Raw genomic sequence first — 26,547 nt, 5'->3', positions numbered from 1 at the left:
CAACAGGTGATGCTTTGCAATCAAATGAAAAGTCTAATCTGCATGCCCTTCCACCCAGTGGTTGCAGCATCCATTTATGATCCTTGCCTAAATCTATTAATTATATTCATATGGGGGTCAAAGAATGCAAGTTTTCAAATTTTGACACTCTTTCTACCTGAATGTTTTGGCATTCTTTTCTAAAGAAGAAGCTTTTCTCCTCTCTGCCTTCCCTATTTTTCTTCCCTACTTTTTTTAAAATTGAGTAACACTGTGGACACATGGATTTCTTTATAAATTCAGTATTTTATAATCCATTACTGTAACTATTCTTTGTGATCTCAAATTTCCCAAAATTTGGAGAATGGGAACTCTTTCAAGTCAACTACCATATCTTTTTGACATAACTCTAATTGTCTTTGAACATCTCCTTATTCACAGCACAACACGTTTTAGGCTTACTTTAGAAGTTCCCTGCCCCAGTTCTAGAATTAGTCTTTTTTCCAAGAACCTTTTAGTAGACAATGATATATAGAAGCCAAGAACTGGGCCACAGGTCTGCTCAATGCTAATGATGTGCCAATGCTTCTAGCCTACCAGATCATTTTAATGGACAGAACAAGGAACACCCACCCGCACACACCCACTCCCCCCCACACACACTGAATTGTACTGCATTGGTGAATATATCACAACTTGTTTTATCCATTCACCCATTAAAGGTCATTTGGGTTGTTTCCAGTTTTGGGCTAATACAAATAAAGCTTCCATGAACACTTGTGTACAAGTCAATGTTTGGACAATGCTTTATTTTTTTCTCTTGGGTGAATACCTAGGAGTATGATGATTGGATTGTATGGTAAGTGTATGTTTAACTTTTTAAAAAATTGTCAGTTTTTCAAAGCATTTGTACTGTTTTCATTTTTACCAGCAATGTGTGAGAGTTCTAGTTCCTCAGCATCCTTGCCAACACTTGCTTTGATTAGTCTTTTTAATTTTAGCTATTCTAAAATAGCCATAGTGGCACCTCATTGTGATTTTAATTTACAGGACGCTATTGACTGACGTTGTTGAGCATCTCTTCATATTCTTATTTGCCACCAGTATATATTTTTTGGTGAAGTGTGTGTTTACATTTTTTTAACCTATTTTTATTGGGTAGTTTTGTTTTTATCATTGAGTTTTGAGAGTTCATATCCTTAAAGTTTAATATGCACAGTTAAACTAAACACCACTGAAGTTAATATCTTGCATCTGCCTCCTAAACACAACTCTGACCTTGCCCTCCCTTGTTCCCGGTTTCTGTAGGTTAGAACTTTAGTTCCACTTTATTTTTATATGTGCCTTTTTATTTCTGTATTCTCCCCCACCCATCCCATCCCCTGGCCTCTTTATTCTCTACTTATGGGGCTTCAGTCAGAAGTGTTTGGCCTTTTCAATGTGCCTTTCATGTCTCTTAATTACTCTTTCATGTTTTCCGTTTCTTTATACCTCTGTTCTGCTTCCTGGGGAATTTACTCACCACAGCTACTTTCTTATTCCCTGATCTCTCTTGACTGTGGTAGGGCAACTCTTTTACCTTTCTTCTAAGTTTTTAATTTTAATAACTATATTTTCTATTTATGGAGGGTCTACTTAGTTATTTTTCAAAGTCAATGCTCTTCTCTTCCCCACCTGCATTCTGAATCAAATAAAAGGTAGATGCTAATCAGACAATGGATCAGCATTTCACCATTATTACAAATAAAGCTGCTTGGAGAACAGGGCTTGGGTTTTTGGCAACAATAGAATTATAACACACTGCCTATAATCAAACTTGCCCTCCAGGCACAGGCATCATTAGGAAACCTGGATTCTGGTGTCAGAGCCTGTCCTCTTGAGTCTACTATATAACCTAGGGCAGATGAGAATGCATATTTTCTACAAGTAGACAGTTGCCAAAAAGGAAGAGCCAGAAGGGTTGATCTAGATATGACCAGTAGTTCCTTCTCCCAAACTCATCAACTATAGTCATGCATACCATAATAACATTTTGGTCGATGTTGGATTGCATAGATGGTGATGGTCCCTTACAATTATAGCACCATATTTTTATTTTACTTTTCTATGTTAATTAGGTTTAGATACACAAATACCATTGTGTTACAATTGCCTTCAGTATCCAATACAGTAACCTGCTGTACAGGTTTGTAGCCCAGGAACAAGAGGCTGTACCATATAGCCTACATATGTAGTAGGCTCCACCATCTGGGTTTGTGTAAGTGCACTCTATGATGTATGCTTTAGGATGCAATTGCCTGATGACACATTTCTCAGAATATATCCCTGTTGTTAAGCAATGCATGACTGCATTTAAATCACTCATCTTCTCCAGAGTAGGAGTTGAGCAGATGAGTAAGGCCAAACATATTTCCCTAATGGAAGTTCTTCCACGGGGAAACATTGCATGGGGAGGTGGGGTGAGGACCAGTCATCCATTCTAAGAATATCCAGGAGCTGGTGTCGCTGACTTTCATTCTCTCTTCCCTTGCTGAAACCTGGAAGTACCCTTTTTCACTTTTCAGCTAAGTTATGTATTTACAACTATTTTCAACACGTTTTCACCAACATTTCCATGTTTGAAGCCAGGAGCATCAGCTGCCATTTTGCCAGAAGTTCTTTCAGAGTTTTTTTTTTTCACAAAGGAAACAGGCTATTAAGGCAATTGCTCAAGAACAGGCCTTCTTGGGTCCCTTTCCAAGCTGTGTTTAGACTTTAGAGATACCATAAAATATTTCCTAACATTATTCTTTCATTAACTGTAATAAAATAATTGAGTGTAAATCTCAGCATATTCAAGGGTATATTTATTTTTCTCCTGAGTTTAACAGGCAACACACTTTTAAACACATATAATAAATACAATTTGAATTGTATGCCTTATATCTTGCATGATGTCGTTTGTGCTGTTATGCTTGTCTCCATTAGTCTATTGCTATACAGTAATACAGCTTTATCAAATCAAACCTTTACAATGTATTCCTTGAAGATACTTGAAAATACTTCATAGCCAATAGGTTTTTTTACACAATTGCTTTTTCAAGCAATGAATTTCTATTTAAATAAAATATAGATTTACAAAACATAGAAAATTTACAAGGCATTATAAAACAATTGGAAAGTATGTCAAGTCTAAACTTTTGTGCATTTAGTCTAGGAAAATTTCACATGTCTCTTTCCACACCTATAAAACAAAACAGAACCAGGACTGACTTGAGAAAAGCAATTATTTATCTCTGCTGTGTCTAACTAAGGAAGCTGCCAAATGTGATCATTTGCCTGACTGGAAATTCGCATAAATGAAGAGTTTGCCATCAACTTTCTTTCAGGTAAGGAAAGAAAAACATTTCAATACAGTAATGCAAAACAAGTGGAAATTTTTATTGAACATTTACTTGGACAGGCACTGTGCAAAATTATTCCTTGTCCAACCACCTCCTCAGCTGTAACTGGTAGCACAATTCTTGACCCATTTTACAGATTAGGAAACATGAGTTTTCAGAGTTTATTGGCACTCATGTGGCTGTTACATCGTTTTGATGTTTAAACAACCTACTTTATTCAAAGTCAGGTAGTACAGTCTGCTGATGGGAAATACAGTATTACCCAAGGGACTTCAAAGAAACAAGATGTTTGAGTTGCACAGTGAGCTAAATTATGCAAGTTGCAGAAATCATAGGTGTATGACACCTAGTATGACACATTTTTGATCAGTTTCTACCCTCTAGGGTGGCAACAACCTGGTAGATCCATTATGGATTAGGTTTCTAAACTGTTTTGGTGTCATGAACCCCTTGAGTCTTCTAGTGAATCCAATGGACCTTGTCTCAGAATAATGTTTTAAAATGTATAGCAGAAAGAAGAGAAATTATATTGAAATACAATTCTGGCATTTGACCCCTTCGGATTTTTCCAGCATTTCTACTCTGCCCACCTCTCCTCTCACGTCTACCAAATAGGCTTTCTTTACTTTATTCAGAAAGGTAAATGAGAGACACTCAAACAGCTCTGTAGATTATGGGGGTAACAGGGAGTATGAGATGGGCTACTGAGGAGGTGTTTTTGAGGTGACATCACTGTCTCCCTTCCTCTTCCTTTTCCCTTCCCTCTGAAAGCTTCCTCACTTCTCTAGCTCTTCCTTCCTTCCCCACATCAAGTCCAATTTTTCTCCTTTTACTTCTTGTCTATCCTCCTCACTCCTTGCTCAGTCCCGCCCACTTTTCTAGGCCCGCCCCTCCAGGGCCCCACCCTCAGGCCGCTCCTCCAGTCTAGGCCCCGCCTCCCCCTCAGTTTCCTGTCAATGACGCTGGGGCCGCTCGGTCGCCCCGCCCCGAGGCCCACAACAAGGGTGTCCGCGGCCTGTCCTCCAGGCGGAGGAGCCCGGACTGCGGAAGGATGGAGCTGGCCGCGGGCAGCTTCTCGGGGGAGCAGTTCCGGGAGGCCTGCGCCGAGCTCCAGCAGCCCGCTCTGGCCGGGGCCGACTGGCAGCTTCTAGTGGAGACCTCGGGCATCAGCATCTACCGGCTGCTGGACCAGGTAGCGGCCAACCCGCTGGAGCACCGCGGGGCCTAGAATGCGCCGGGGTCGACCTCCCCGCAGGGAGCGCGGGGCGGCAGTCGCGGAAGGGACAGGGGCGGGTCTTCTCCGGCTCAGGGAGGAGCTCCGCCCCAACCCTGTCTCAAGCCCTGGAGCTAGCGCAGGGGCGGTGCCTCCAAGTGACTGCGTGCAGATCCAGGGGAGTTGGAAAGTCATAGGAGTTCAGCCTCAGGTCAGGCCCCGTGGGGCATGTAGTTAGTTAGAAGTTAATGACAGTTGAAACGTGGGTAAGCTGGTTCCTAGGCCCGTGCACACGTCTGCAAGGGACGTTGATCCTCACTCTCCAATGCGTGGCATATGGGGGTCTGGGGGTGGGGGAGGGACGGTATCTTGGGACTTGGATATAGGAGGAAAAGAAACAGAACTTTAAAAGGACTGGATGTGCAGGGTGGTGAGTGTCGGGGGTTGCTGAGAAGGGCCCTGCTATTTTAGTGACTGGTTTCTTTTGGTTGTTGCCCCTTCCTTCCTAGTTGCACTTGGTAAGTTGAGTCCGAAGCTTCAGGCAGAAGGAGTAAAGATGTAGGAGAAATGGGATTGGTTGTTAAAGTCTTTGCAACCAGGTAGCCATCCAGGTGGAAGGCATTGCCCGTGAGGCCTGTCATCCAAGGCTTGTCATCAGTTGCTTTGTGTAAGAGTCGCAGCATGGCAAGTAGGTTAAAAGTCGCCTGCAGGCAATGTGGGTGAAATTGAAGTTTCCTAATACAGGATCAGGGTATTATAGTGTTAGAGTTAGGAGGATACCTCATGCTCACCTGGTTAAACACCAAGTTTCATAGGTGAAAGCAACAGGCCTCGAGGGTGAAGTTACTCCTGAAAGGGCCCAGATAAGTGAATACCAGAGGTGGGATTGGAGGGTTCATGATCTTGTGAATGTCAAACATGTGGTTGCCTTTTTAGGCAATTGCATTTTTGTTTACATCAAATATAGTATTTTTATCTTTTAAAACAGAAAACAAACGTTTGCAATATTTAGAAGTTGCTCACCTGTTAAACAGGAATGAAAACCTTGCTTGCCTCATTGCAGGGTTGTTAGGGGGTTCAAATCCAATCTGTCAGATATGTGTGAAAATTTGATAGCTGTAGATAACTAACTCTACAATGCACAGGATAGTGACCCCCTACCTCTCCCAGGGAAGAATTATCCAGTCCCAATTTGTAATATTGCCAAGGTTGAGAAATCCTACTCTAAATATAGGTATTATGAAGAATTTTCTTGTCTAAATACATACATATTTCCTTTGGAGGCAGTCCGTCCCTCTCCAGTTAGTGGGACTATAAAACATGCTACTTTGAATACTTAACAAATTAGTACGTCTGGCCTTTTCATAATCCAGAACACAGCAGATACTACAAGTGGATAAGCACCGTATTTACTTTTTTTCTGTATACAGATGTTATATCTTGATGGATTACTCACTCAAGAAACTCTGAATACTTGCTGTGTACAAGGACCATTGGGTATAACAAGATGATCAAGAGCTCACAATCTAGAAAAGACAGAATTAGTTTCTTAGGATAACTTTAAAAGGCACCTTAGTTTGAAAATTGATACATTTTCAGACAAAGTCTTTCTTTTATTTTTTATGTTTTAGAGATGAGGCCTTGCTATGTTGCCCAGGTTGGTCTTGAACTTCTAGGCTCAAGCAATCCTCCTGCCTTAGCCCTCAGCCTCCCAAAGTGGTAGGATTACAGGGATGAGTCACCACACCCAGTCAGACAAAATTCTTTTATCTTCTCTGCTATTCCATTTTTCTTACCAGCCACATCAAGACTTTGGCCAAGTTTTGTTGATTCAACTGCTCAGACATATCTAGCATCTGACTTATTTCCTCCCATTTTCTTTTCTTTATCTTTGCAACTTTGGGTACTCAGCACCCCTCACTTAGAATTGCAGTGACCTCTTAACTAGTTTCTTGGCCTATCATCTCTCTGCTCTTGTCTATCCTACACCTTACAGTGCAATCAAACATCTGAGAAGCAGTGATCTTATCACCACCTTTTCAGTGGCCTATTGATTGCAGAAATAGTAATAATCATCACTGTAATAGCTAACATTTATTGCGTGATTTCTTATAATTCAGGTGCTAAGTGTTTTGGAAGTATTGATTTACTCGATACTTGCATCAACTCTATGATAAGGTGCTATGATGATCACCTTTTTACCTATATGTAAATGATTGCATAGAAAGGTTAAGTTGGTTGCTCAAGATTCCAGCTAGGATCCAAGCCCAGCTGTCTGCCTCCAGTTGTGTGCCTTTAACATGCTCCTACATTGCCTCTCCAAACAGAAGGAAAATGCTGCCTGGTGGGTACACTGAACTAATTTGGTCTCAACTCACATTTCCATCATTCTCTTCCATTACTTGTCCATAGACCTGGCATCTTCTCCTCTAGCCAGCCCAGACCACTGTGCCATCTTCCCTGTATAAAGACAAGGCAGTTGAGGTCTAGGGAAAGTCAGTGACATATGCAAGGCACATGGCTAAGAAGTGGTGAATGAAACTGGGATTTAGATCCAAGTCCATCTGCCCATGAAGCCCCTACTCTTTGCCCAAGCCACACATGCTCTTTTTCTAATAAAGCTTCCCGCATGTGGGTTGGACCATTTTAGGAGGGTGAGTCCTCATTATTGGAGGTACAGTATTGTGTTGGAGAATAAAACTCAAACTGTGTTTTTTTCATTATCTCAACATCACCGACAACACAGTAGCACAGAAGACTCCTGTGACCAAATGTCTGAGGATTTCTCCCCAAACACCAAGTAAGCAGTCAGTTGTGCAGTGGACATCACCTAGGTGTCCTCCTGTTCAGTGTTGACACTACCTACCTGGAAATAGTGTCAGATCCCATAGGTTGAGGTCCCAGTCCCACAAGATTAACCCCCTCTTCCCTGCCACTTGCAATGCTAGTTGAAAGCCCCAGGTTGTTTTACCTGTGCTTCTGACCAACTGGCTATACATAGGGGATCCCATGGCCCTCTCCTTGGATTCAATTAATTTACTAGAGAGGCTGACAGAACTCAGGGAAACACTTGCTTGCGTTTACTGGTTTATTATAAAGGATATTACAAAGGATACAGATGCATAAGATGAGGTATGGGGGAAGGGTCTTGGAACTTCCATGCCCTCCTTGGATGCATCACTCTCCAGGAACCTCTTTGAGTTCAGCTATCCAGAAACTCTCTGAACCCCGTCCTCTTGGGCCTTTTATGGAAACTTCATTGGCTAGGTATGACTGAAGCATGGACAACAGTGTTGAAATGTGACTGGACAGAAAGGGTCTGAGCTCATATTAATAGACTGATTGGGGAAAGCCAAGAAGGCCTGTCCAGATTCTTCAGGCCTCTCCATGCAGCATTCCTTCTTCCAGGGTATGGGGCAGGACCCTCCCTGGGATGAAGGTCTTACAACTCTTGGCTCAACTCCTGAGGCCTAAAATGCACCAACATACAAAAGACTATAGCAAGGGCTATGAAAGTTATGAACCAGGAACAGTGGATAGAAACCTATATGTGTGTGTGTGTGTGTATTGGATGTACAGTACTGGAGTATGTATGTGGGTGTGTGTGTATACTCTATGTCCAATACACACACCCAACACATATGTATACACACATGTGTAAATTATATATTTATATACACACATATATGTATAGGTATATATTTTATATATGTAGCTCATAATATCACAAGTACTGTATTCAGAAAGGAGACCAGAGACCATTTGTTTATACACTTCATTCAGCCTTTATTGAGGATCTGCAGTGGGTCAGATTTCCATCTATGGAAATGGATCTAAGATAGAGTTGCTCCCCTGAAGATTCTCGTGGCTTCGTTTTGAAGTTATGGGCATCGGCTGGACTGATGGTCCTTTAAGGACCCAATTGTGCATAGCATGCTTGCTACTGTGTGGTACGAGCTGGTTGTGATGACCCTTTGCTTTGCTTCCCACAGTCAACATAGAGGTGGCCAACCTAAGGCCAAAGCTATGTGACTTCTTGGGGCTCTTGAACAGGATTTGAAACAAGGATAGAGAAAAAGAAAATTGTGACCATGATTTAAATGATGCTGTAACAAAGTTACTGTTATGTGTTTTTAAAAGACTGAAAGGAGTAGAGGCTCTTAAAAGAGATTTCAATGTAGCAAATTGTATTTTAAAATAAAAATAATAGAATTGTATCCTTTATTTAGTAGACACAAATGATTCTGAATCCTGTTCTTGGACAAGTGGGCAATTTTGATGTACAACATTTGATGTACAAAATTTTGATAACTTTTTTTTTGTTTTCTATTTTTCTATTAAATCACAAAGTTTTGGACTGGAAAGTTACTTCTAAGCCATGCTGCCCAACACCATCATCTTTTTCCTCTACTTCTCCTTTCTTTGCCTACTCTGTTTCCTTTCTCTCTTATTTCTTCTCCATATTGTAATGATAATAACTTTATTTGATGCTGCAAATTATAAATGCTGTCCTCTAAGTTTTCATTTATCCTTCTAAACAGATGTGGAAGATAGGCAAGAACGGGCTTACTTTACAAATGGAAATAAGATTCAGAGTTGTTGAGCGAGCCACATAAGACCTCATAACTAGTAACTAACATGAACAGTCTACTATGATAAACTCAGTACTAAATACACAGCTTGCTTCAAGACAAGAACTACATTCTGTTTCCGGCAGCTAAAGCAAAACTAGACCAGGGCTGCCATGGGTATTGTGGGAAAAGCATGGATTTTGGAGTCAGATAGTCCTGTGTGAGACTTTCAGCTCTGTTCCTCTATCATTCATTCATTCATTTGGGAGATATTCATCAACTGCCTCCCATGTGCTACTGTCTTCGCAGACCCTGGGGATAAGTGGTGAAGGAGGAACGTGGTGCTGCTGCTTCAATGAATGAACTACTTGAACATAGATCATATTCATTGATGAGAATAAGCCCGTAGTATATGATGAAATGTCCAGTGGGAAATACTATAAAGTGCTTTAAAGAAAATGCTATAAAGAAAATAAAGCGAGACAAAGGGATAGAGACATGGCATGGCAGGGTAGCCAGGGGTGATGTGATGTGTTTCAGATAAGGGAGTCCAGAAAGGCTCCCTGTGGAGGTAACATTTGGCCAATTTGAATAATGCAAATATCTGGAGGAGAAATGAATCTGAGAGTGTTTCTCAAAGTTCAAGCAGATTGGAATCACTTGAGAGAGCTTTACAAACAATACCAAGCCCTACCTTAGGGATTCAGGTTTAACTGGTCTACGGTGAGGCTTGGGTGGTCCTTTTGATAGGCTCCCCTTCACATAGGGGTTAATTATTTTGTCCTCTCTACTTCTGTGTATGTTTGAAATCTTTCATAATAAACCATTTTTTACACACGTGTGTGTGTATTATGAATGTGTGTGTATATATACACACACATATCTATATATAAGCTTATCAGGAGATTCATATGAGCATGCTGGCTTTTAAGCCACTGAGATAGAGGGAACACTGGATGCTAGTCCCTCAGCTAGGCTGAGCTTGCCTCGTTTTCCAGGAGGAGCCAGGAGGCCCACAGGACTGGAGTGGATATGAGATTAAAGAGTAGCCAGGGGCCAGGCCCCACTTACTGGCCAGGTGATATTAATCAGTTACTTTTTCATTTTGAAATCTCAGTTTCCTCATTTGCAAAGCCTGGATAATACTTAACCTTTCAGGGTTGTTGAGAGGATTGAACGAAATGATACATGGCAGAATGGTTCTCAAACTGAGTGTGTGTTAGAATCTCAAACTTGAGCATGCATTGAGTGTGCATTTGGATATATATGTGTACACACACACATATATATGTGTGTGTATATACACACAAGCATGTATTGAGTGTGCATGAGAATATATATACACACATATATACACACACATATGTGTATACACACACACAAGCAGGTGTGTATATACTATATATTCTATATAGAATATATATATTGTAAATATTTCATACAATCGTCTCAACAACTCTGAAAAGTAAGTATTATCCTGGTTTTGCAAATGAGGAAACTGAGATACGCACACACATATATGTATATATATGTGGAAAATACAGTATGTGTATATATATATATAAACACATGTTTATATATATATATATAAATACACAGGTATATATGTGTGTGTGTTTATATATTCTAATCACGCTCATCAATGAATGTAACCTACATTCTTATCAATGAATATGTTCTATGTTCTTGTATGTGTGTGTATAGATAGATACTCTTCTTTTTTTGTACATTATATTTCTAACCAGCTGCTGAGTGATGCTGAGGCTACTGGTCCAGGAACCACACCTGGAGAACCACTGGTGGATGGGGAGCATCTAGCATGGTGCTGAGGCAGTTCTGACATTGAGAGCTAAAGTCAGAGGCAGTAGAATACCCTAGAGATGAGATGCAATGGAAATTGAAAGGTGAAAGTGAGACCAAAAAATGTCTTAAAACAAAAGCAACATCCATCTTAGGACTCCCTCTCCCTGATGTTTAAGTGAGTGGCTACTCGGGAGTAAATGTGGTGCCCTGAGCAGTGCTGAGAAGTTCTCCTGGGAGAAGGGTCATGGATCACTTAGAAAAGCTCTTCCAGTGATCTGCAGGCAGGCCTTGCAGGAGCTTTGGGCTTCGTTACTATGCCATTAACCACTGCAGCATGCCCGTAGAGGGTGAAACCAGTGCTCAGAGGCTCACAGCTTCAATTTAGACAAGATAAATGTTGGACTGAAAAACTCTGGCTGATGGCTTGACTTATTAAGTTTTTAAATCTAAATGCCTGGCACTGTGAGAAGGGACAGCCTAAATTGTGTTTTTGTCCTTGAATAGGGCTTCTAATCAAAGAGTTTGGTGAGGAGCAGACAGTACTTTCCCAGGGACTGCTCTTTCCTGTGCTCTTGACCTACTAAAATACTCAAAAGGCCAGCAAGATGGGAAAAACTGCAGGCTGGGCTGAGAGAAAGTTTGGCCTTTAGAGAGAAACACAGATTCAACTCACAGGAGAACAGATGTCACTCTATAGATGTGAAATCCCTACTTCTATTTCCCCAGTTAGCATCGTGAACCACTTTACTTCAGGATTGTAAAACTGTTCTGCTCCTTTCTCTCACCCTTCTGATTACCAGCGTGATTGAAAGGATAATTCTTGAGCCCTGGTCACTTACGGAGCTGAAACTTAATTGTGGGCAGGGCCACCATGTCTCCAGGACATCCATCTGTGGCATTCTACTTCCCGCCATAGACCAAGGCCAGCTCCTTCATTTCTGTCTCCCTTGAGTGTGCAACTGGATAGATAAGTTAGAGCCTCAGGTTTTCCCTCTCCTTGCTTTTCTCTCTTAGGATAAGTCTGTGGGTATGAGGCCATACGAGAATGCCAGTCCCAAGGTTCAGATTTGGTGGAAGAAGGGGAGAGCAAGGAGTAAGATGCCTCCCTTCTGTCTCCAGGTATAAGCCAAGCTTTATGCTCTCACTCTGTCTTTCACCAGATTGCTGTATGGCAATTACACAGGTGGCTATTAGTGAAACAAAACACCAATGTTTCATTCAGCCTTGGGAATCCCTTGAGAAGAGAGGTGACTTTGTAGGGAAGGGTATAGGCATTCAGAATGCTTGGACATAATACCATACCAACATCTGGAGTGAACCAGCAGGTGAATCGGGGGCAGTGCTGAATGGAGGTTCTTGTCTCTATAAATGTGCCTTTTCTGGACATTTTGCAGAACATCTTTAAGCCTCAGTTTTCCTGTCTGAAAAGTGGGTTTACTGATGGTCCATACCTCGTATCATTATTTGGATTAAGTGGGATAATCCATGTAAAAGCACTTGGATCTGTGCCTGCTATTCAGTATATACTCAGTAAATATCAGCTATCAGTATTTTACCCAGCTGTGTGCAACCCTTAGGGATTAGACCTATCACGTTTTCTTAGAGAGGTCTTACATGTTTAATCAGATTTAGCCAACTGTCTGTCTTTGTAGAGTCTTGGCACATACTTCCCAGCAGCAGCTGCAGCTTTGACTTCTGCCATTAGAACTGCTTTACTTTGATGAAAAATGCTTACTTTTCATACCATCTGAGTCTATTACTTGCCCAAAAGTGGATGGACTTGGACAGCTTTTAGATAAATAGATTGGGGTGGGGGAGGTTTCCTGTCCCTCTGAGGAATGGAAATGAGCTCTTCCGTGACAGGCAAAGAGAACTCAATGCACGCTCACGAGTGCATTCACAGGATTTGAGAACAGGTGATTTATCAAGACCGCCTTGTAGTTAGTGGTGTAAATTTAGATAAACACCATAAATTGGAGGGAATGAGTGGTGCCTTTCTCCAGGCCTGGTTGGGTGATGGGACATCTACAGGAGATTACTCCTGTGTGGGGCTTGCAAAAGTCATTTGGAAACATTATGACATTTTGACACATCTCATATGTAAATGCATAGTATCTTTTTCAGAGTTTATTCTGCTTGGGACAAATAAGTGTACTATTGACAATAATATTTCTCAGAATACTTTAACCCTATAAATATAATTGAAAATAAATTGCACAGCTGTTTTTTTTCATGCATTTGAATCATCATTGCTAAGAAATATACCAGTTTAATGTTTAGACAAGTTAGCCAGAGTAATAGCATCTCAAAAATTAGTGATAACAGTAACAGATTTCCTGACCATGCGTTCCCCTGTCTCCAGCCTCCATTTCTTCACTTATGAATTGGAGCTAACGATGCTTACATCACAGAATTATTACAGGTATTCATGATTAAGCACAGCCTGGCTTAGAGCAGGTGCACTATAGATATTGGTTTTCCTGAAAATATACATTACAGTTCTCAATCCTAGTTCTTTAATCTGGAAAAAAGAGATCATCATACCTATCTTATTAATGAAATAATAACCTACCTTATTAATGGGAATGATATCTAATATATACTAAGTACTTATTATGTGCACCACATAATAGAACTTTAGATGGATTATCTAGTTTAATCCTCATAATCATTCCATGAAGTAGAAACTTATTAGACCCATTTTGCAGGTTAGTAGTGGAGAGTTTAGACTCTACCCAGACGGTGAATCTGAGCCCATGTTATAACCACCACACTGTCTTTTCTGACTAGCTTTTCTGATTTATGAGACAGCACTTTGGAATAGTGTATGGAAAAACTTGGCAAAGTACCTCATCTGTTGAAAGTGATGATATTCATCCTTTCCCTATACCTACCTTTCTCCTGGTTCTTTCCTGAACCCCTCAGAAGCAGCATCTAAAAAAAATACTTCTTCTGGCCCTTTGGAGGCCTGTTGGGCAAACACACCAGGCTTAGGGACTCAGGGGAACATCTCAGTGGGAGATCCATTCTGGGTGGCCTGGAGCAGGAGTACTGGCTTAGGGAAGGAATGGGTTCTCATCCAGGCTTTGCCACCAACAGCGTCGTCAGCTGACTCTTGGCAAGTCATTCATATTACACAGTTGAGCTAAGACCCCTTCCTGCTCTAAGATCCTGTGTGATGGGTCTTCTTTATCTTTATCATTACTTTGTGGTCTGGAACAATGATTTGGGGATGACATGCAGAGAAAATACAGTTAAATAAGGAGACATTGTAGGGAATAGAAGGGGCCAGTGTGCAAAGACACCACCATTTCTTTCTGTCTGTCCTGTTACTAGCTGTAGGACTTAGGCAAGTAAGTTGGCCTCTCTAAGCATCATTTCCTTCTGTAAAGGTAGAGATAACACCAACTTCCCTGTCTACATCACAGGGCTATCTTAGCTGTTACATGAGAGAATGAATATAAAACTTTGGAAAGTGGACCATGCTTAGAAAAACAATTACTAGTATTATTGAAAGACTGTATAGCAGGTCAAAGGGATTAGAAAACTCCTTCAAATACAAAATACATGACTTTTGCAGTATTGCTAATAAATCACCAAGGGAAACAGAATCCAATCTGCAGTCAAGTAGAAGCCTCTGCTTGATTTCTTCTTGGGATCAAGATGTAGTGAATACCAGAAGGTATTCACTCTATCTACTGTAGCAGGTATATATAAAAATATATAGACCTACTGGCATTATATATAAACATATATGTCTGCTGATATTATATATAAATATATATAAATATGTGTAACATATATTCTATATATAACATATTTATATAGAATAGTATATATTAGATATACATTTATATATATATTTTCTGAGTTACTAATTCAAAGGAGACAGTAATTTTATAACATGGCATGTAGGGTTTTGTATGCCTTTGTGTAAAACTAAATGTTGTACCTCAATTTAATATCCATTAAAGTGTCCATTATCTCGTCTTTTCCTTGACAGTGCATTTTAGCAACATTTATGTACTTCTGTACTGTTTTAATGAATTTACGTGTAATTATATTTCTCATAAATATTCATAAGTCTTATCAGCACTATTCTGTCAGCCTACTTTTTTACCTTGATGTCAAATTTTTAAAAATAAATCTGGACTTGGTAAGGAGAGACTTGTGTTCAAATGGGTTATTTCAAGGAGTTAGGGAAAGAAGTATTACAGTAGGAAGAGTGCTTTGCCGATAAGCTCTGCAGGCATCTTGGGGGTTGCAGAGCTGTTCTTTTATAACCACGAGCAAAGAACGTTAGAAAGAACCGTATGCGGGGATGTGGGATGAAAGGATGGTGTGATCGGATAGCAGATCAGCGAATACTTTGCCCTAAGCCCAGCCTGTTTTCAGGAGGGACTGTATGCTGGCTCTGGTTTAGGATAGGCCAAAGTTCAGGGGCCTAGAGGAAGGAGAAAAGTTCAGCCAGTTGGGTTAACAAGCATTTTGTTCTGGTTGATCAGTGGGGGTGGGCAGCTCAGCTAATCATTTATAAGACAAAGAAAGGGAAATTTGGAGGGTCTGTGTCTGGCCTTGTTGTAGGTAAATGGGGGCATCTATGAGTCTTATCTAAGTCATACAGGGAAGGGTAGTGGATCTCTGCGGTAAACTTTATGAAACACAAAAGGTGGGGGATTTCTTAACCTTCACTGTAATCTAGGATGGCAGGGTTCAAATAAAATTCGGCATTGCTGATAAGGACCACTATGTCAATTAGGATTGTTTTTAGCTACAAGTAATAGAAAATTGGACAATCAATGACAAACAGAGGCATGTTTATCTCACCTAATAAATAGGTGAGAGTTCTACCTATTGGTAGAGTTGCTGTCATTGGTTTAGCAATCAGTGATGCCAGCAACCCTCTGAGTCTTTCTACTCGATTTCTCGTGTTGATTGCCTCTTGGTCATAGGATAGTTGCGGCAGCTCCCACCATCATGTCCACATTTAAAACAGGGAGAAGTCACATGGCTACCTCTCCCTGTAGAGGAGGCCAGGGAAGTTGTTGGCTGTTTACATTGCCACAGGGGTTCTCTTAATAAAGAGAAGGAGTGTTTACCACATCAAGTCTTACGTTTCTTCTGGCAGTTGTATTCTGTACATGATACTGGCTAATTCTCTACTACCAACATAACCCTTTTACTATTTGAATTGTAGGAAACTAAATGTCTTATAACTGGAGCATTAGAAAAGTATCCAGTATATTTTAGTCTAGATAAGGAAATTGAGTCACTGTTAGAGACGGTTTTCTGGAGGAGCTTCAGGAAAAGCCAAGAATCTCTTGAGTAAACTTCTTTGGAGTCATTTATTGAAATGTTAGTAAGCTTGGAAAAATAAAGCCGATGTTGCAAAGGATTTATATCTCTAATTTTAAAGAGATCTTACACATCAGATCTTATTATAGTAGCAATAAAAGCTTTGCCATATACGTTTTGCTTTTTCATATCAAATTGTTTGTATAATCAATGGCACCCAATGCTGGTGAGATGCTCCTTTGGAACTGGTGAGAGTACACACTTGGTACACATATTCTGCAAGGTTTGTAAAAAGAGACCTAAAATGTTTATCTACTTAACCTAAAATTTATCCCTAAGAAAACATTTGTAGTAAAAAAAAAAAAAAAAAAAAAGAATTATGGACCAAGTATTCTACACAAACATGAATATTCTGGACATTTTTTTTCATAAAAATATTTGGAAACAAATATTTTTTGGAGAATAATTGAGTTACGTATGGAGTCTTCATAACCTCAGTATAATATTTAGTTAAAAATAGGAGTACAAACTATTTATACCATATGATTCCCATTTGATAACTTACAGATATATTTATTTACTTAAAGGAAATATGTCAGATATTATCAGTAGATATTTTTGGATTATGGGGTTACATGTCACTTTTTAAAAATTCTTTTTGTCATTTTTATAATCTTTTTAATTGTAAAAAACTCTATTTTTTAAAATATGAAGTAAAAATGAGTGTGGTTGCTGAGATCCTTTTTAAAAAGACATAATGGGTGAGAAAATGCTTTGATTGGAGAATGCGGACCAGGCTGTCCAGCACTTGAACATTGTATTAATGAAGTAGGAAAGGTGTTGCCGTGTTATTGACCATTTGGTTCCTCTGGAGCTCTGGCATTGCTCAGTCCTGCCTCAAAGGGAATGTTTAAAGGAAGTTGTCACAATAGTTCATTTTTCTGTATTCACGCAAATCATGGTTGTTCTATTTTTCTCTTCCTCGAGAACTTTCTGTTCTTTTTTTCTGTGCCATATAACAGGATGGAAGTCACTAAGGGTTGTAACTACATTTAGGAGAAGAAGGGAACCAGTTTAAGGGAACAGTGTGTCTTAATTTATGCAGATATCCAATGCTAACTTATTTAAAGGTTGAGGAGGTCATTATCTTAACACATAAGAATTATTTTTGCTTAGAATGTGTAGAAAACAAGGCCTCAATATTCTTGAATAATTGCTGGTTGTCTCCCTTCTAAAGCCTATTGATGAAAACAAGTGTGTATAAGTGTAAATGTGTGGGTATATATAAATCCTTACTAAGTTCTCTTGTGTGTGTGTGAGGGGAGAGGGCAAGAGAGGTAAGATGTTTATCTTCCTGACATTTCTCATTGGACCCTGAGGTCTGCCCTTCTACTGGGGCATCCATGGCATGACACATAAGGGGTTCAGATAGACTAGTTTGATATTTGCTGGTTGGAAATTCTTGGTATAAAATCACATGGTTTTAGAGCTGGAAGATTCTTATGGATTCCATTTCAATTTTACATTCATTTTTTGCCAGGTACTTTCACATACATCTAAGATTCCTAAACCGGGATGTACTTATCCCTAGGTTATACCACCGGATGACCCTTAAAGCTTCAGGATCTCTAGAAAGATTCAGCATGTTTATTCCTTGACTTCCCCTTAGTCCATGGCACAGTGTTTAAGGAGAGGGCTTCATTCGTGCACGATTAACCAGTAACACGACCTTAGCACAAGGACGCGAGAGTTCATCCAAAAGTTCATGTTTGTTCATTTGTTTATTTGCCTTTTTGTTGAAATTAATCTAACAGTCATTGCTTTAATTTTAATAATAGAGCCTTTAGGCAGAGCTGAAGGTCAGGAATTGTAAGTTGCCACCGTACAGAGAGTGAAATGTGTGCTGGGGCAACTCTAGGCCAGGACCCTCATGGACAAGCACATGGCTTACCAAGAAAACAAGGAACTCTCTTACCATTTGGAATCTAGAAAGGCCTTTTTCCAAATAAAAGGAACTTACATGATTTGAAGCAGATTTCTTTTGTTTTTCATTTTCAGCCTTTTATGCAGAATCAAAAAGAAGCAGTTGTTGAAAGATTCTGTCTTGGAATTGATAAAACAATGTGTTGGGTTTCACTATGCCACATGGCTATTTAAATTTAACCTCTCCCGAGAACTGTAGCTGCCTATGTGACACCCTTACTTGGATGCTTAATAAACGTCTTAACCTCAACTTGTTCAAAAGAGAACTCTTAATTACGCCCAAAGCCCACCAATCACCTCTTCTCTAAGTTTTTTCTATCTTAGAAGATGGCATTCCCATCTGCCCAACTTGGGTTATAAAAGTTATCCTCGATTCTTTGCTTTCCCTTTCCCCAGGATCTATCAACAATTCCTTTTTACTTTACCTCCAAAATGTATCCTTAAATCACTGACTCCTCGCCATCACTGTTGTTACCTCCTTGTTCAAATCACCATCATCTCTTATCTGAACTATTGCACTGGTCTTCTCACCCATCTCCTTGTTCTCTTATGATCTATTTTCTACCAAGCAGCAAGAATCACCTTTAAAAAATTAATTTGATTGGGTCATTCTTAAACTGAATTCTGAATCAAATCTGGTCATCCCTCTGTTTAAAGCCATCCATTAGTTTTCCATAGCAATGAGAATAAAATCTTTACCTCTTACCCTGGTTTCCAAAGTCCTTGGGGTCCAGCCCTGACAACCTCTGTAAACTCAGCTTCTGCCACTCTCTCTTTTATCCAGAGTTCTCCAGACCCCAGGTTCTTTAAAGATGCCAACCCATCAATCTGAGGACCTTCCTTCTACCAGGAACGGGCTTTTCCTATCTTCCTATGGCTGGCTTCTTCTAGCATTTGGAACAAGATGCTCTGATAAATGTTAACTCTCATAGAGGCCTTTCCTGATCACCTGATTACATAGATGTCCTCCCCATCCCTGCCCTTGCAAGGCACCATTTATCACACAACTCTTCTTACCCTATTTAAATTACCTGGATGGCACTTATAGCTATCTCTAGCACTGCTGCCTACCTGAATTTAAGATCCCTGAGAGTAGGGCCTGCACCTGCTTTTTTACCATTGTGTCACCAAGACCACAGAGGAGGTCAGTGTTTGGTGTGGCATGAACTCCATCATCAGCTGCTTTTCATATGATGTGGAATCCAGCTTTCTCTCAACTTGGGAACCAATAGACATTTCTACCTGTTCTGTTTTTATAGAAGACTGGACTTTATGAATATAAAGTCTTTGGTGTTCTGGAGGACTGCTCACCAACTCTACTGGCAGACGTCTATATGGACTTAGACTACAGAAAACAATGGGACCAGTACGTTAAAGGTGAGTGTGCTTGCTTTTTTTTTTTTTTTTTTTTTTTTGAGACACAGTTTCACTCTTGTAGTCCAGGGTGAAGTGCAGTGGTGTAATCTCAGCCCACTGCAACCGCCCCTTCCCGGGTTCAAGCGATTCTCCTGCCTCAGCCTCCTGAGTAGCTGGGATTACAGGCATGTGCCACCACACTCAGCTAACTTTTGTATCTTTGTTATCTTTGGTTTCTCCATGTTGGTCAGGCTGGTCTTGAACTCCTGACCTCAGGTGATCTGCCTGTCTCGGCCTCCCAAAGAGCTGGGATTACAGGCATGAGCCACTGCACCCAGCACTTTTTTTTTTTCCCCAAATCATTAGAACGTAGATCTATTCTGACCAGGTGCAGTGACTCATGCTTGTAATCCCAGCACTTGGGGAGGCTGAGGCGGGCAGATAACTTGAGGCCAGGAGTTTGAGACCAGCCTGGCCAGCATGGTGAAATCCTGTCTCTACTAAAAATACAAAACCTAGCTGGGCATGGTGGCGCATGCCTGTAGTCCCAGCTACTCAAGAGGCTGAGGCACTAAGAATTGCTTGAACCCAAGAGGCAGAGGTCGCAGTGAGCCAAGACTGCACTTCAGCATGGGCAACAGAGGGAGACCCTGTCTCAAAAAAAAAAAAAATAAATAAAAAGGTATAATCTCTTTTTATTTATTCTTGCCAGTAGAAAAAAAATAAACTTCACTTCTACTACATAGTGCTTCCTATTAAATTTTGAAACAAAAGCATTTTAAATGTGGGACTGAAATGCACTTTTGCTATTGCTAGGACTTGCTCCTTACATAGTCTTAGACCCTCCCCACAGTTTGCTCTTGAGGCTCCTTTGCTGTCACTTTTAAGTTGTGTGATCCTCGCATGTGTCTACGTTGTCATGAAAGGGGAGGAGGTGCGATCCAAGTTTTGGTTTGAGAGTTGAATCAAAATTTTCCAAACAGAGAAGAATACATGTATGTGAGGAGGTGAGAGAGTGATGGGATGACTGGTGAAGGGCATTCTAGGCCCAGGGATCAGCATTAGTAAAGTCAGGAAAGCATGAAGCAATATGTTCAACAGCCACCAGCAGTTTGGTGGTGTTGGGTTGGTTGGAGTAAGAGAACCTATCTTAGGTCTTCAACTACTGTTAGTACTAGTTCTACTACTACTATTGCTAGTACTGTTGTACTAGTAGAATTAGCTAATAGAACTAGTACTAGTAGTAGTCGAAGAGCTAGGGTAGGTTCTTCTACTACTAGGTGAACTAGGGCAGCTGTTGGGTCCAGATCCTCCAGGGCCTAGCATGGTGACCAGGCTATGGGTCTTAGACTTTTCCCTGTAAGTGTTGCGTTATGAAAGACATCACACAGGGAATTCTCCTGCCACTTAGAGCTGGAGTAGCCTCTGCCAACCCGGTCATAGTGGAATGGAGCTATGGAACTAGCCAAAGGCACATAAAGCCTTTAGTCAAGACTCTTGGCGGCAAGTAACAGAAAGCCAACTAAAGACAGCGTAAGAAGAGAAAAATGAGTTTATTAGTTCATGGCACTGAAAAAAAAGTCCAGGTGTTTCTAACTTTGAGGACAGCTGCAACAGGGAACTTAAATAATTTCATCAGGATCGTTTCTTTCTCTATCTCTAGACTCTGTTTTCTTCTGTGTTGACCTAATTCCTAGGCAGATTATTATGTCATGGCCAAGATGTCCACCAGAAAATCCAGGTTTATATTCTAACCATACAAATAACCCCAGAGGAAAGAGAATTCTACTTTTCTAGGGATGGCAGCCAGATGCCAGGATTGGCTCTTGTCAGCTCAGCTTGGAATTTGTGCTTATTTTCTGTGGACATTCATCATGGTTTTCGGCAACTTAGCGTTCTCAAATACCCTTCCTATTTAGGGGGCAGTGGGATGCTTACCTATCCAAGGGAACAGGCAGACACTGTCTGTCCAGGCCTCCCTTGCAGCCAAGATACAGTCATGTGACATAGACTCTGCCAATAAGACCCACATGTGGCTTCAATTTGGAAAAGAGACACGCGAGGAAGCAGGCAGCATGGAAGATCCATTTTTCAGTGACCAGTGAAGGCATCTGACTTTAGGGCAAACAACTGCTGAGACTCTGATGTTTGCTCCCCAACATCAACAGCTTTTACTCTGGGTTCTGATCCAGTGGAAGCAGCAGTTAGGCTTTGCTGGAACAGTGCTGAGGTTGGGAATCTCACTCTGGTCCATCCAAGAGCTTTACTAAATCACTTTTTGCTCTCAACTTGCTAGAATGACTAACTACGACTCCGGACAGATCTGCCATCCCTGAATTAGTCACCATGGCCATGTCTTGCTCATTTTCCCAGCCCTGAAATTACTGCAGAGTCAGTCTTGCTGAAACCATGCAGCTGAGAAGTAGGGGAAGGGTGATGCCCTGAAGGAAAACTGAGATGTTCAAGGGGGGATTAATGCTGAGCATGTAAAAGCAACAGAGGTCCACTTCTCCCTTTCCTTTAAGGACTCTCATCAGCCTCCTATGACCATAATGGGCTGGCACGCTCCTTAATCTGCAGTGTGCTTCTAATAGATTTTTTTTCGAAAGCTAAATTTTCCCTCCTTAGCATCTCCTCCAAGGACTTTGGGCTCCTTCTGTAACTGGAGGTGGAAAGAAGTTTACTGCACAGCACAGTCTGGGGACAGAGGGTGTGCATGCCATTAAATTTCTTTGCTATCTCACTCCAAAAGTTGGCTGCTGTTTGCACATAATAGTAAGATGAAAGGATTATTAGGGAAATTCGGTCACCCTACTGTGGCATAGTGCAAAGAAACATGGGAGAGAAGAAAGAAACTTGGGGTAAGCCACAGTTCTGCTGATCTCTAACTATTTAAGAAGGACGTTGCTCATTCTGGAACCTTCATTTCCGACCTATGAATGTGTTAGACTGGGTGACTCAGTTCCAGGTTAGCTGTAATGGGTCAAGGAATCCTAAAGGGGAATTAAAGGGCTCAGAAGCAAAACTATTGGTACTCTAGTGACATCTGGTGGTTATCCTGAATTTTAAACCTCTGACTATTTTTTTGATGTCTGATTTTATTTCATTGCATTCTATCAAGAATATTATTTATGCTATAGAATGGACAAGATTTGTTGGCTTCTTAGGCAATAAGTTTTCAGTGCAAATTAATCGGTTTGACTTATTTCTAGAATTTTATACCTTATGAGTTAGTGGTTTATCATACCCTAAGAGGTTTTTTTTTTTTTTTTTTTTTTTTTTCTTGAGACATGGTGTCATTCTGTCACCCAGGCTGGAGTGCAGTGGTGCAATCATGGCTTGGCTCACTGCAACTTTGACCTCCTAGGCTTGGATGATCCTCCTACCTCAGCCTCTAGAGTAGCTCAGACTACAGACATGCACCACCATGCCTGGCTGATTTTTTTGCTTTTTTTTTTGTTTGTTTTAGAGAGAGATGGGGTTTCACCATATTGCCCAGGCTGGTCTTGAACTCCTGGACTTAAGCAATCCACTTACCTTGGCCTCAAAAAGTGCTGGGATTACAGGCATGAGCCACTGTGCTTGGCCTAAGAGGTCATCTTATTAGTTGTAGCTAAAACGGCTTCCAGATGCATTAACTTCTTTTGCTCTCCTTTAGAACTCTATGAACAAGAATGCAATGGACAGACTGTGGTCTACTGGGAAGTGAAGTACCCTTTTCCCATGTCCAACAGAGACGTATCCTTTCCACAAGGTACTCATTCCCTGGCCTTCTAAGTGTTTCTGCGTTCCTCAGCTGCAGTCTATTGCAGAGAGGTAGAGCTGATTTCTCAGCAGGCACAGATAATATGGTTTCTGATTCTTGCAGCAGCATCTGCTAAAGATGTTGCTTCTTGTGTGGTGTTTGGAGAGCTCAGAGTGTGATTTCTGGGCCTGACCACATGGAGTGTCTGTAATTATGGTCACTGGAGAGCAGCTCTTACTTTCCTAAGAAGTTTCCTAGGCCTTGAAATTGTCAGGCCACAAAATTGGGGACCTGGAAGGAACTTTTTAGAAAGAGTGCTTGATACAGCTCCCTCAGTCTACAGGGAAAAAAAGGGCTCCCAGGGGCACATAGGTGGTTAGTGGCAGAGTGGGTGCTGGAACTCAGGCCCCTGCATTTCCAGCTGTCTCCGCCTCCCCCATCTCAGTAGACCCCACAGCAATCCCTCCTTGATTGCTGGCTCTAGACACTGACTGTAAGCTTCTTCCTCTCAATGTCCTTGTTTATGAAATGAAGCAGTTGGATGAAATGTAGGGAGGCTTGGCTGGCACTGTAAGGTTTTCAGAAGCCCCCTTAGGACTAAGCTGGGGGGCTAGGATGGAATTTTGGAGGTGGGTAGGATGGAGGTAGGATGACTCCTAGGTAAGATTTTGTCTCCTTCACCATCCTCTTCAATCCCAGCAGCGAGGTGTTTTACAGATTCAATTTCCATATAAGATCCTTTTAGCAAAGGGTCTCGTGGAGTCAAAAAAAAGTTTGGAAGCCGCTGAATTCGATAAACTGCCAACCCTTCAAAGGTGTTCTGCCAAATTTGAATCACTATATCAAGGTAATTCTTCCTCCGTGGAGTATCAGATGATATCTATCACATGAGCTGAGAAAGTTGGGGGAGAGAGTGGAACAATATTTGCTAAAAGGAAAAACTAAAAGGTGTAGGAGAAAGGAACCCAGAGACAAATCAACATCTTCTCTTTCCTGAAACATTTAAGAACTTTACTCACCAGTACCTAAGAGCATGGAGAAAGAGACTGTCCAGTGTGAGGGTGGGGCAACAGGGGGCGCTGTCAAGACACTGAGGTGGGGCTGAACGCGGTGACTCACACCTGTAATCCCAACACTTTGGGAGTCCAAAGTGGGCAGATCACTTGATGTCAGAGTTCAAGATCAGCCTGGCCAACATGGAGAAACCCCGTCTCTATTAAAAATACAAAAAAAAAATTAGCTGGATGTGGTGGGCGCCTGCAATCCCAGCTATTCCGGAGGCTGAGGTGGGAGGATCACTTGAACCCAGGAGGTGGAGGTTGCAGTGAACCAAGATCGCAACACCCCACTCCGGTCTGGGTGAGACTCTTATCTCAAAAAAAAAAAAAAGACACTGAGGTGGGTGGGGGCTGAAACGGCTGCTGTGTTATAGTAAGTGTCATTGTGTTGTGCATAGTGACTTTTTGATTCTTTTAGGTTTTTGATTCCTTTGAGTGTGAAACCCAAAATTCTGTTGTATGAAAGTGTAACTAACAAACTAAATATCTGAGCCTCATCCAGCTATGAAATTCTAAGTAGGTTTTGGAGCCAGATCTGGGATAAAAATTCAGGTTTCATCACTTCGGCTGGAATGTGGGATTTTTGGCAAGGTTCTTTTCCTCTCCGAGCCTCACTTTTGTCATCTGTAGTATGGGGATACTCATGCAAACTCACAGGGTCTTTGTACGGATCGAAATTTAAGCTTTATGTCAAGTGCATGATGTTACATGATAAGGGCTCGATAAGTAGTGATTCCTGTGGCATCATAGACTTTCATTATCCTCCCTAGAATAGTGCCGTAAACCTAAGGGTTCTTCTGTCAAGGCTGATGGACATGAAATGGCTTTGTTATTCTTGGTGAACTAGTGTTAGCCCAGAGAGGGCATCTGCCTATGAAATATTCAGGTGGTCCCATGTCCTCCTGTGGTCATCAGTTGTAACATTGCTTGATCATTTACTATGCATAGAGGTCAGTAATTAGAGCATTGGGTGGGGCCAGAACAAAAAGGAATGACACCATTTTCTGTCGAGTGCTTATTCTGCCCAGGTCTTTCTCTAATGGCCTCACCAAGCCTGTCTGGAAGGCAGTGTTACTCCCTTTCCTACATAGGGAATCTGAGTCTCAGCAAGGCTGAGTAGCTTACCTAGGACCACACAGCTGCTAAGTGACCATTCCTCTGTCATCTCCTAGTGCCTTCTTGGAGAAAAGAAAAGTGGTTTCCTCACATAATTAAAACCACTCACAGGTAAGTAATGCATGCTCTTAGGTGAGAACACTAGGTGGTGTGAGGCATAGTCTTGCAGTGCAGGTAGGGAGACAGGGCAGGTAAGTGAACTAGCAGTAGAAGGGAGCAAATGCCAAGTGGGAGGCACAGAATTACCTCCCTTTGCTTCCAGCTTGTGGCGCTTTCCTTCTGTCTGTCTACAATGCTGGCGTTGGTGTCTTGCCTTGACTGGCCATGCAGTATGTCTACCTCCGGCAGCGGCGAGACCTGGACATGGAAGGGCGGAAGATCCACGTGGTCCTGGCCCAGAGCACCTCCGTGCCTCAGCTTGTCGAGAGGTCTGGGGTGATCCGGGTGAAGCAATACAAGCAGAGTCTGGCGATCGAGAGTGACGGCAAGAAGGGGAGCAAAGGTAAAACCCATGGTGCCTATCAGTGCACCCAGCCAGGGGTCCCCACTGGAGGGCCAGGCTGTTGGAGGGGCATGTCGAGTACATGAAGCATATCCTTGAAGGTCAGAGGACAGGCACAGGTGCAGAGCAGACCAGGATCGGCACCTAGAGAGAGCCTCATTCCACCCCAACAAACTTGAGTAGAGTATGAAGTTGATGTTTAACTCTGACCCAGTCTATTTTCTCCAGACTCATGGATTGTCCGGATGAAACCAGACCATTATAAGTAAGCCAGAGAGTTTAGAAATTCACTTCCAGCCGGTCCTGTAGATACATACACTGGGCCTAAGGGTAGGCAAGAAAGCTGTCAGGTTTGTCTTGGAGATCTCAGCTCCAGCTCAGTACAAACTCAGAGACTCAAGACCTGCCCAGGTTGAGTTCCAGCCCCCAGGGAGGAAAGCTGCAGACAGAGAGTGGGGCGCGAGGCCACCAGCTCTACCAGAATGAGTGTGGCCTTGCGTCCTAGGCAAAAATCTGAACCATAGTTAGATGGTCACCTTGAAT

The 26,547-nt window shown here is 41.6% G+C and overlaps 1 protein-coding gene across 4 annotated transcripts in view; it reads left to right on the top strand.

Annotated features, from left to right (window-relative positions):
* The first annotated feature begins 4,312 nt into the window (after positions 1 to 4,312).
* Positions 4,313 to 26,547, top strand: part of PCTP (phosphatidylcholine transfer protein) — a 67,337-nt gene continuing 45,102 nt past the window's right edge. For 3 of the 4 annotated variants that reach the window (XM_025363610.1, XM_025363611.1, XM_025363612.1), the window contains exons 1-4: positions 4,313 to 4,554; positions 19,487 to 19,604; positions 23,242 to 23,321; positions 25,833 to 26,004. In XM_025363610.1, the coding sequence (XP_025219395.1) occupies positions 4,414 to 4,554; positions 19,487 to 19,604; positions 23,242 to 23,321; positions 25,833 to 26,004 (511 nt within the window). In that variant the 5' untranslated portion in view covers positions 4,313 to 4,413. Of the gene's footprint in view, positions 4,787 to 19,486; positions 19,605 to 23,241; positions 23,322 to 25,832; positions 26,005 to 26,547 lie in introns of all 4 variants that reach the window. The other variant, XM_025363609.1, reaches the window with a different exon arrangement.

Source organism: Theropithecus gelada, chromosome 16 (assembly GCF_003255815.1).
Source record: "Theropithecus gelada isolate Dixy chromosome 16, Tgel_1.0, whole genome shotgun sequence".
Classification (NCBI taxonomy): domain Eukaryota; kingdom Metazoa; phylum Chordata; class Mammalia; order Primates; family Cercopithecidae; genus Theropithecus; species Theropithecus gelada.
The sequence above is the reverse complement of the archived record's forward strand: the minus strand, read 5'-3'. Positions and strand labels throughout refer to the sequence as shown.